The sequence below is a fragment of the Lampris incognitus genome, chromosome 2 (assembly GCF_029633865.1).
Source record: "Lampris incognitus isolate fLamInc1 chromosome 2, fLamInc1.hap2, whole genome shotgun sequence".
Taxonomy (NCBI): Eukaryota; Metazoa; Chordata; class Actinopteri; order Lampriformes; family Lampridae; genus Lampris; species Lampris incognitus.
In genome coordinates, this window is record NC_079212.1 from 29,114,808 (window position 1) to 29,126,826 (window position 12,019).

Consider the following 12,019-nt stretch of genomic DNA (forward strand, 5'->3'; position numbering starts at 1 on the left):
CCTCTTCTCCTTTCTCAAGAGCTCTCAAGAGATCTATGGTCACATCAGGTGGAGCCATGTTGCCAGTGGAGAGGCTAACCAAATCAATCTCATCAGGGGACATAGGATTGAGCCAGTTATTCTCCATAAGGTCCATGAGAGACTGGACATCTGCTTCATCTCTCTTGATCCTTGGACTCTCTAGATCTGGATGAGACCATTTGCACCTGCCTTGACCTGTCAGGTCTCTCAGCTGTCTGAGGTACATGCTTCTATACTCAGCTGTGAGATAATATTTGGTCACAGCTCCTGGCTTCAAGCTGAATCCCTTTGTCCCTCCAGCTGTTTGGGTGTCTTTGTTCACCGTTTCTTCTATAGCTTGGTCAACAGGGATTCGGCCAAAGGGATTGGTGGAGCCCAGTTGGACTGAGAAGCCTCCTTCCATGAATTCTGTGTACACATCTGGGTGTGTGATGGGCAGCTCAGACATCTGGGCGTAGTAGTAGGGGAGGTAGCGTGCATAATTCATCCTGTCATAAGCAAAGCACCATGGGATCATTGCTCGAATGCTAGCCAAGTGTAGCATCCAGTCTCCCTCTCTGGATGCTCAGATGAGCCCCAACAAGATTTCAACCATGTCCAAATAGGACATCCAGAAGTTCGAGAGGCTGCCGTTTCCACCTCTAAGGAACTCACGGTAGACTTCAAATAGATCCATGATGCGTGTACAAGAGCTGTTCTCGAGGACCTCCTTCAAAGCATGTTGTGAGACTTCTTTCCCAAGGCTGTCAATGGTCTTCAGTGTCTCATTCAGGTGAACCATGTCATTCCTGTGAGTTTCTTCCAACCAGGACAGGAAACCATTCAAGGTCAGTCGCATGAGAGCCTCATACAGGAGCTTGTGTAGTCGCACTGCCCTGTTGCACTTGCGGCCATCCATAACACCAGCAATTGAGCCTTCTGCAATCATGCCAGACTCAATGCAGAGGTCTTTGAGTCCAGCATCTTGGAAACGCTTTCCTATTATTGCCAGCAGTGTGCAGATGGTGTGGAATACCCCAAGCCTAACGATGATATCATGGAACTTGTCATGGTGTTTCCATGTGATCTCGACAGCCTTCGCATACAGGGCTTGGTCAAAGACACAGACAATCTTCCTCAGGCCTAAGCACTGCATGATGCTCAGTGACTGGTTAAGCACCTCGTTGACAGTAGACATTTGTGTCGCTGGAGCATTGATGGTAGGCAGATAGCCTATATTGTCGGGGATGACCGTCATCTCTCCTCGAGTCAAGATGTTGAAGCCTGTCCAGCTGCTGACTGACTGTTCTTCTTGTTGTGACATGCGTGCTAGGACCCAAAGAAGGTTTTTCTCTCTGGCAAGCTTAGTATTGGCTGCAGTATCGGCATCTGACTTTTTGCTTTGTGGTGGCCCTACCCATTGTCCAGCATTGTAAGTTGGTAACATTGGTGGGGGTCCATCAATGCTTCTCTTCTTTGTTTTGGGAACAGTGGGCATGGGTTGGACAGGAAGTGGGTTGACTGGCTTTGCTTGCACAGCAATCCCATTGACTCTGTGAGATGTTCCCTCACCACTGACAGTTTCTTCAAGACGGTCGATATTGTCCCAGGCTAAAGTTGTGAATATGCCAGGATGGATGTTAGCTGGAAGGGCAATGCCACTCCCTGATGATGAGAGTTTCTGGAGACACAGGGCAGTGTTGATCTCTTCCATCTGTGAATAGGACACACTGTGACCAAGTCGGTTGAGGATGTTTATCAACTCTACATTTCCTGTCAACGATTTGACACTGAATGGCAGAACAATGTGCTTGGAAGGCTTGGTATTTCCACATGTCACTGCATATACTATGTCATGGCCAAATGACTGCAGAAGGCACTGCACTCTCTGGGATGCATGATCAGGATCATTTGAGCCTGTGAGTAGAGAGTACAGGAAGATAATGAGCGACTCTGGAATGGTAGGACATTCTGCTTCTGGTTTGACTTCAGGCGGCCAGGTTTGAGGAACATCTTGACTTTTAATGTCTGCTCTCAATTTGATGGCTGCTTTGGCTATAACATCTTGTGCACTGACACTTTTCAGGGTCTGCAGCTCCCTTTTGAGAGACTGATTTTCTTTGGCAAGTTCCCTCATGGACAAGTTATCGGGATAGAGGAGGAATTTTCCTTTCTCATCAGGGAATATCTGCAAGGCTCCAGCAAACTCACTCTCCAGGTTTCGCCTTATGTGCTTCTTGGTTGATTCCTTGACTTGGGCAATGCCTTGGGAGTTCATTGAAGCTACCAGTCTATAAGAGAGATCAGTCATTGTCATCACTTGAGGATTGCCAAAAAGCTCCATCCTGATGAAGAGGAACAGCTCATTGTATGCCTTATTCACAGCAGCTTCATACTGGGCTGCAGCATCATCATCTTCATTGCTGGCAACCTCTCCTTTGGAAACCTCTTCTTTGGTGTAAAGTCTATAGCATGACCTGTGGTAGTGCCCTTCAGCTGCTACAAGGTCTCTACTCACAATGGCAAGGATTCTGCTGTCCCTTTTCTTTGTGGCTGCACTCCTGATCTTTGCATCAGCTCGCAGTTCTCGACACTGCACCAGTACTTCTCTCGTATTCTGTCTCTTGGAATATTTGCTGTTTTTCTGACAAAATATGCACTCTGCATCATAAGTCCTAGATGTACTTGGAGCATGTCGAGCTACTCTCTTAGATTGTTTCTCTTCAGCAGAGACACAACTTTTCTTTTCTTTTGCAAGGAGGCCATCAAGAATTTGCTTCATAGTGAAGATACTGCGACACTTTCTGTGGTAGTAGATTGCTGGAATCTGTCCCTCAGGAATGTCTTTTGCCAGTTTCAAAACTGGTGCATGATTTCGTATCTGAGCTGCCCTGAGCAGAGTTCTCCATGAGTCGACACTTTGTAGTGAAACCAGCTTATCTGTATCATCAGAACAGTGGATAATGCACTCCACCCGTGGGCGCTTTGGTATTGGGTAAAAACTTGCTTGTTCACCAGTGGCCATATTCAGTCAGTTTTCACCTGCCACATACAAACAAATACATGTAACTTAGGTGTATGAACACTACTAAAACAAAGTTTACTTTGCTTCACCAGCGTCATATTACCATTATTTATCTTACATAGCCACAAATAGATACATTACCTAGTTGCTATGCAACAGCTGTATTTTGTCCACATGAGGCCGCTAAAATCAACACAAGATGAAAGTTCCTCGTAGCCACTTTAACTAATCATATTAACATATACATTAAAAGAACATGCTAACATTATGGGAAATTAGCTTACAATCTTCTCCAGAGTGAGACAAGAAGATAGATACCAGTTTCCTCTATATGTGTTTAGTAGAAAGCTATCTGGCTGCACGTTAGCCTAGCTTAGCACAATGAATGGAAGTACACAGTACTGGTTATCCTTGGTTGTTGGCCAACTAAGAACTGTCCCAGAGTTTAAGCTAGGCTAATCAGTACCAGGGGTGTTGAAATGCTATATTTGTAAAAATCTGGGCAAATACACAATCGTGAGAGGCACAGAAACAGGTTTCCTGAAAGAAAAATGAAATAGCTGCTCATTTGGAAAGGTTATCATGTATTATTTTACTTCTGTTAGTGTACCAAATAAAATGGCACCAGTGAAGTTGTGTCACCTTGGGTGATATCGATATCTGGTCTGACCCATGGACTAACTGGCTTTGGTCTAGTTAGTTTCTTAGTAATAATGCCCTTCTAATTTAAGGTTCACAATCACCTCACACAATGAAATAGTATAGGTATATTATACATTTCCTGAATCTTTACAGTCCTGTGAGTATTCCAGTTTTTGTGTTTTGTGTCCCTGATATTCCTAGATGCCACAGGGCTAAAAGAAAGTATATAGTTTAGGCGAACATTGCAGAAAGATGTGTGTTATTGACAGGTTGAAGAGCTCAAGTGACCTCTATATTTGTGAGAAATATCCACAACAGGGCTTGAATGAAAGCTAAGAAGGTCCCCTTTAAAATGATACCAAAGACAATATTATAGAACATTGAAAAATGTCCTGACCATGAGGCTAAACCAGGATATGCACCAGCGTCTAAAATGCAATTTACTTTAGGGGGTGGTTAACTTCATGAGCTGATAACTGTGATACAGCTGCCACTCAGGAATGGTTATCATACCAAAATATCATCTACAGACATGGATCCTTTCAAAAATTATAAGTAAGTTTTGCCACCTTGAGTGTACCGAAATAGGAAATTTTGGGCTCTGGCCCATGGACTATAAGTGTGGATTTGCGTGTGTGTGTGTGTTGGCCCTGTGGGGGACTGGCGGCCTGTACAGGGTGTCTCCCCGCCTGCCGCCCAATGACTGCTGGGATAGGTTCCAGCATCCCGTGACCCAGGTTGGGATAATCAGCTTGGATAACGAATGGATGGATGGAACTTTACAAATAAGAACTGGTAAAAAAAAAAAAAAGGCCAATGAATAAAGGCGACAGATATATGCATTGTTTCAAACATTAATGCATATCTGCATCAAACATTTGCAGCTGCTATGAGGCATTTTGGATTTTTGTTGACTTTTTGCACCCCAGCAATAGTGTGTTTCGCCAAAAAAAAAAAGACGTTGTAAAGACCTACATTCAACCTCTTGTAGCTTATGCATTTGTTTTTAAGTGAAGGGTGAGAGTTGTAATAGTTATGAGTTAATGTACTATCTCTGTGACTCTATCCCGTCTATGTGGCGAAAATTGTTTCTTCAGATTTTGTGCGGATTCCAACCTGGAAAGAAGCATTTGGGATTGTTACATACCAACGTCTAATCTTTTCACTGATGGTTTCATTTGCTTATGTCAGTCATATTAAGGCATTGACATTGAAATGAGACTGATGAATAAACAGCCAAGAACGCCTTGTAGCAGCTTCAAATCTTTGACAAACATTTACAAACGAGGAAAACAGGCAAACACACTGACAGGAAATTAAGTTGGAACAAATCAATATAAAAGCCTCTCTGAAAAGGGAGAACATTGCCGTCAAAAGGAAAGTTATCTAATCTTACTCGTGTTCCTTATTCAGGCAAATACATAGATTTAGGCTTCAGCATGAATCAAAGATAAGTGCTAAATTCTTCTTCGGAATAAGTTTGAAATACAGAGTGTGAGGATAGGATACATAGCTGAAATTGTTGAGAGATAATTTGGAGCCAATAACAAGATTTTCAGTTTTGTCCATGTTTAGATAACAGAAATGTTGGCTAATCCAATCTTTGACATCAGCCAGGCAACTGTGTCATCTCATCAATCTGTGAAATACATTTGCTTAGCAGTAATAAATGATTCTGTGCTGAAACATAATTGAATAGGATGAAAGTAAGATTTTGAAAAGATTCGGACAAATATAGTATGTATCAGGTTGAAGTTACCAGGCTGTGAATATTGAGCTCTGACAAATGGTGACATGCTCTTCTATATTTACTGTGATTGTATTGCTGCTCCGTGGTTAGACAAAAAAAATCCTGACTGGCATTTGAATAGAGCATCACTCCCCAGTGGAAAAGTGAAAAAACATGCTGTCATAAAGGGTGGCGGGACATAATTCATGATCAGCACAATACTGCCTTGCATAAGGATCTGCCTCGTCACCCCTTTAAAGATTGTCGATAGACTATGCATAATTCAAGAGGCCATTATTTCATTTTTACGACAGCTCAAAGGCCTCAAGATGGCCACAGGAAGTAGTTTGGTATGGAAAAGATTCTCTGCAATTTCTCTAAGGCTGTTGAAGTTGCACTTAAAGTATGACCAAAACGTTGTTAAGGGTCCAAGAGGAGTCACTACTGTGTTCGTTTGGAGCGCTTTGCTGTATGTGCATTAGGTTGTCTGTGTCATCATCTGCTCTGAGAGGGTCTGAATGTCTGTGGTTAGACTGGGACTCTAATGCATCTGACCTCCTTTCACTAATGGAGACGAGACCTTTTGGATTTACTGAAGGCTGAAATCACTTGTTCTCTCTCTCTTCACAGTGCATCTACCCCAAACAGAGGCCGCTAGCCGGCTGGTAACAACACACATACCTCGGAGGGATATTTTCCCCCATGTGCGTGACCCGAGCCATTTTATAGAGTGAACTGGTTGTGTGTTATGAATACAAATATGTAGGGCTTGTAAATGGCTGTTCTCATCCACGGGACATCGAGCACTAACTTTGACTCGGTTGAGCATGCACTTTACTCTGATACAATGCCCACTTGAACGTAAACCCAGTATGATTCCAGTGATTCAGTATGTCCTTGGTCTGTCATGTTCTATTTGTCCTCTCTACTTCCAAATCATTACAGGGGAAATGGTTGCTGCCTGTTCATTATGCAATGGCTAAATGGAAACAGAATGAAAATCTGACACTCACTGTCATTCATGATTACATTATTCCATTACAGGCCACCCACAGAAGGCTCTCAACTCAAATCACCAAATGTAACCAAGGTTGCTTTTTTCACTTCCTTATTCCTGCTCCCTGTTTCCCTCCATGAAAATTTAACTAGTCAATTAGTAACCTCTTAGTTGCTGTTGTTCCCATTTGTCATGCCCCTGCACCTTTGGAAGATATTGTTTCAAAAACAGACATTAAATATACATTGCCTTGTCAGGATGTGAGCTGGGATGTAATATTTATGGGAGAGGAAGATATTACAGTGGGTGTCTCTCTCCACTTTGGGTGAATCAAGCTAAGAACTTGTGGTTACTACAAGTCATGAGTGCAAAATGGAGGCCATAGGAAAGATAATGAAAAAAAGTTACATATTTTAATCCATGTATGATACCTCTCTTAATGGGGTCTATAGCACTTCATGAGACTCATTAATGCCAGTGCACATATATCAGGAATTGCAGACTGTTAAGAGATATATGAAACCAACCGTTCATCCTGATATTCATTCACTATGTGAAATTTTAAATATTTCAAAGTGGAAATCATGTGCAGAGATCAGATGAGTAGAAACTGGTGTGTGATTACATGATACAGACCTTGTCTTGACCCCATGCAGTGCTGTTTTATATTTTTTCATCGGTTGGTCCTATACTCGACTAGTCAAAATCAATTAAAACCTCTCTCTGGTGGACTAAAGAACAACGAACTGTCTCGATATGCCCACCACAGATCTTCAGGATCCTATGAAACATTGCAACTTGCAAGGTTTGCAGTAATATGTCAAAGACCACACACATCCTCTTGTCCCAGACTGGTACTGAAGAATACTTACTCAGTGGATGAGTGTACAACTTACATCTCAATTATTTCCTATACTGTAGTGCCGAGTCATCGCTTAGACAAGTTTTTACCAACGGCTAAGATTGCTTTTGGGACAGGGATGCAATATGGTCCAGAACAATCTATCCCTGTGTCAATATGTCAAAACACCATCATTCCTTTTATAATGTTACAGATAGTTAGAGCAAAGCCACAGACTAAACTCCATTTGGTTGATACGGTGCTGAGAGTCTTTTCTGGAAACTTGTTTTTATGGATGATGAATAGTAGACTAGGTGGTACCCTACTGAATTGTAAGATCCGGAATACATTGATTTTATTGAGCATTACACTGCTTTTTTTCACTCGATCTGCAGTTAAGGGTTGATTTAGGGCCCTCTGCTGCTTTTTGACAGCCACAAAGGGAGATGAACAGCGCTATGCAGGTTGTGTATATTTTTTATGTTCAACTTCTTTTCCTCTCTCTGGTTTATTATATAGATTCATAATAAACCCAAGGAACAGGTGTAAAAAAGGAAAAGAAGAAAGGAAAATAAAACTGTATTGTAAAGGAAAAAAGAAAGACCTGTAATCACCAGCAAATCTTTGAAGGACCAAAAGTTCTGCAGTAGGTGTAAGCATAAACTCAGACATGACTTTAGACCCAGGCTGCACTGAAACACCCACCATGTTAATGAATCCCTCTGAAATCCTCACTAGTGCCATCCAGGGATGCCCAATAATGGGAGCATTGCACATTTGAAAAGGGCGCCATGCAACAAGGGGACTTTTTTACTGGCATTGTGCTAATGTATTAAATTAGATGCATTAGGGTTTGGGGCTTGGCATCACATCTTTTCAGGGGGCCCAGAATCTCCAGCAGCACCCCTGACATCATCACTCCAAAGCTGCCCAGTAAAACTGGACAACTTCTATCATCCTAATGGCATTGCTCTTTTGCCCAGCTTTGAGTTAGTGTAATTGGTTTTCAGTTGCTTTGGCCTTCTTTGCTTTTGCATTTTACTGGTTATGTTAATTTAAAAAGAACTTTCTGAAGATTTGTGAGCATACCGATCTGCTAATTATTTTCCTTAGCTTTACAATCAGTACAATATACAGCAATATACGACAGTATACAACATATGACCTACCTAGCAGTCCATATATAACTTACAATTAGGGACTGCTGACGAAGAATACATTCTAACTGGAACTCAGACTTGTGATTTGTGATCTATATTTAATTTGCCTCGGTTTGTTCACAGAGCTTACCTTCACATGGATCTTCAATGAGTACCCATCATTTGTTGTCCAGGACACCCGGCGCTTTGTGTCCCAGAAGACAGGCAACCTTTACATTGCCAAAGTAGAACCATCTGATGTTGGCAACTATACTTGTGTCGTCACCAACACTGTCACCAAAAGTAGTGTTCAAGGACCACCAACTCCTCTTGTATTGCGGGTCGATGGTAGGTTTGTGCATGCACCGAGCATCCATATGTGCATCCTCATCAACTCAAGCATGTATACATCATGGGCTCAAAGAGATGTAGTACAGATAGGGAATTATTCACCAGATCTCTCTAACTAACAAGTACTTTCAGTGACACTGAAACTGAAGTTAGCACCGAAGAGGTCACGTCGAACAAGGAAAGCGTCGATGATATGTTTTGCCCTGTAACTCTCCGCCAGGTGTTATGGGCGAGTACGAGCCAAAGATTGAAGTGCAGTTTCCTGACATTGTACCTGTTGCCAAGGGCTCCACTGTTAAGCTGGAATGTTTTGCACTTGGAAAGTAAGTCCCATTGTGTATTATTATGCCGCAGCATTAACTGCACCATTAGCTATGCACTACTTAATTTAAGCTTCACAGTAACCCTTGAAGACCCCGTGAAGTGGTATCAGAAGTAAGACACATTTAAAGTATAATGAGGTTTTGCTGCACTGTACACCAATTTTTGCATAGTGTAAAGTGGAGAATCGGCTCTCATCAATTAACTGGCCAGATTGAAATCACAGATTAACATATTTTATTATAGGTGTTTCTCCACTGAAGAAGAAAATCTTGGGTTACGCTAAATTCCTGTCTGTGAAAAAAGAGCTTGAAGCATGTTATTCTCATTTTAGCACTGCTGTGTGCTGTGTTTGTGTGCCTTCAGCCCGGTGCCAACCATTAGCTGGAGACGAATGGATGGAGCTTCATTTGGCAGGAAGGTGGACCTGAATAAAGCCAGTGGGGTCTTAGAGATTCCCTACTTCCAGCAGGAAGATGCAGGGCTGTACGAGTGTGTGGCTGAAAACACGAGAGGAAGAAACTCTGTCAAAGGAAAGCTGTCTTTCTATGGTACGTAGGAGGAGGGTTTCTGTTACTTTGTTCTCAAGTACATGTTACTTCACATCGTGCGTCAAGGGAAGAAAAACTTCAAATGGCTTCAACTTGTCAGCCTTCTTTCAAACATGGCATGTAGAGAGTTTTTATCAACCGATCTTCAGATTTTGTTTTAGATTTAAGATAAAAGAAATAAAAACAGGTCTCTCAAAAAAAGTTTCACCGATCATATAAAGTGAAAACCTCACCTTGTAAAAGTTTGTCTGGTTGAGGGGCCGAATCTCCGGCCCCATGACAGAAGAAATATTGGGTGTCATGCATTCTGCTTGTATTAGGACTCATATATAACTGCATCATATAGTGGAATGTCGTAGTAAATTAGGCTATTACCAATAGTTCATTCCTGACAAGCTCTTTACTGTGCCAGGGGCTAACATGAGCCTGTAGTGCACACAGATTTATACTACCTTTCAGAGAGTGTTAATATTTCCCCTACCAAGACTGGACTTATGGCCCATTTTCTGAGAAAGCTTTTAATGGCCCCTGATGAAGGATTTTTATGGTTTCTCTACCCATTATTTGACTGTTTATGCATTGATGATGGCTGCCCACAAGGCCCTGTGGGGATGGGCCAGATTGAAATCATCAAATCCAAATGTTCCTTTCCTCAGAAGGAGGATGCCTTTGATATGATAATACAGCTTTTTTTCCAGCACCTGTGGGTAGGATGAAGTGCGCACAGTATGTACCTGTAGGTAGGCTGAGGATTAAACACGCTCCAATTTAGAGAGAAGTGCCTGTCCTAAGAGTATATCGCATCACGGTAATGGGGCTTGACAACCTGCAGGCTTCAAAACAAAATAATATCGTGATATCTTGTAAACAACATGGTAACTTCCCAAGCTTTCCATCTGCATCAAGCAGCATCTTTTTGGTACAAAGTCACATTGCCTTAGCACCTTCTCTCCACTATGGTCCTAGGAGGGTTGTGTTTCTTATTGTAAGCCTTAAGTCCTGTCTTCTCTCAAAGCTCAGCAGATTGGCTGGATGCCAGGTGATAAAAATATGTAATCTCATTTTAAACTCCTATAGATGAGAGCTTGAAGAACATCCATCAATTCTACAGAGGAATAGCAGAATCAATATGGGGATCTGGTGTTTGCAACATGCATCCAATGCTGGCACAGGAACAATAAAAGGGTGGCCTCCCTTTCAATTTCCCACTTAATTGCGCCTTCTGAGTTCCAGGGGATTTATGAAATTAGATCATGCTTTAGCTGTTGAATGCATTTGAATTGGCCTGCAGAAGATCAGTTGATTGACTTGGAAAAGTGGCTGCTTACATGATGTCTTTCTTTCCATTATCTCATCTCTGGCGTTCTCATTTGTTTGGCTGGATATCATTCAGCATCTGTTTTTGTGTAGAAATGCATTTTCAATTCAGTATTGTTTGCTTGCCACCTAATGCATTTATTATTAAAAAAAATTCTACCGGTAAAAATTACAGTGCCTGTGTTCTGGTAATAGAATATTATCATGATTTCTCTTTCCTGCTCTTTGTAGGCTTTTAAATGTTAATTGAATGAATCTGAATTTGTTCTTGCGAAGGAACAGGCGTGAAGCATTGCATTTAGCAGCCCATTGTAATACAAGATAAGAAACGTCAAGAAATAATTAACATGGAACACCTGGATTCTTACTGAAAACTGCTGTTGTTGTCTTTACAATTGCAAACACAATCACTTTATTTTTGAAATTGGATGATGTTCATTGGTTGGGCTTTTTAAGCTAAGTACCCAAGAATCTGAATATTGAAGACTGCTCAGGAAGAAAAACAGCAAACATAAAACTCATAGAAAAACGGCACTTTTTTGATCCATCTTTGGGTTCATGTTTGAAGTAAACATGCAAGCACAGACATATCTGTGTGATTCAGATGGCAGCGTGGCCTTGTGGTCAGAGCGTTATTCAAGAGAAGGACCCGTTTTTTTAAGCCCCCGTGTGTCAGTAAGCATCTGTCCTACCAAAGAGTCCTTGAGCATGACAGTTGTTTATCCCTGCCAGCACAGGAGACACATTTCTGTGGCTGACCCTGAACTCAAGAAAATGTAAATAATAGGGAAATGAAATTACTTTTTTTATCATTACATTATTAGTATGATACAAGCAAGTAGACAGACCCATATACCAGCCGTCTCTCCTTGACCCTGGGCCACACAGTATTTACATGATGCCTCAGAAAGGTCATAAATAGCATCATATTGTCTCCAGAGATAAGGCACTCGTCATTTATGTCACACTGGGACTGCCGTCGTAAATACACATTGTCTCCCTGGATTTGGGATGTTCTCCAATGACATAAGGGGAATATCCCTGTGCAATATGTTTAATGTGGGCGGCACGGTGGCCCAGTGGTTAGCACTGTCACCTCACAGCAA

General features: G+C 41.8%; 1 protein-coding gene across 1 annotated transcript in view; it reads left to right on the top strand.

Annotated features, from left to right (window-relative positions):
• Window positions 1-12,019, top strand: part of cntn3a.1 (contactin 3a, tandem duplicate 1) — a 94,272-nt gene that overhangs the window by 37,985 nt on the left and 44,268 nt on the right. Inside the window, exons 5-7 of the mRNA XM_056272997.1 lie at window positions 8,518-8,721; window positions 8,945-9,047; window positions 9,412-9,596. Of these exons, the coding sequence (XP_056128972.1) occupies window positions 8,518-8,721; window positions 8,945-9,047; window positions 9,412-9,596 (492 nt within the window). The remainder of the gene's footprint in view (window positions 1-8,517; window positions 8,722-8,944; window positions 9,048-9,411; window positions 9,597-12,019) is intronic.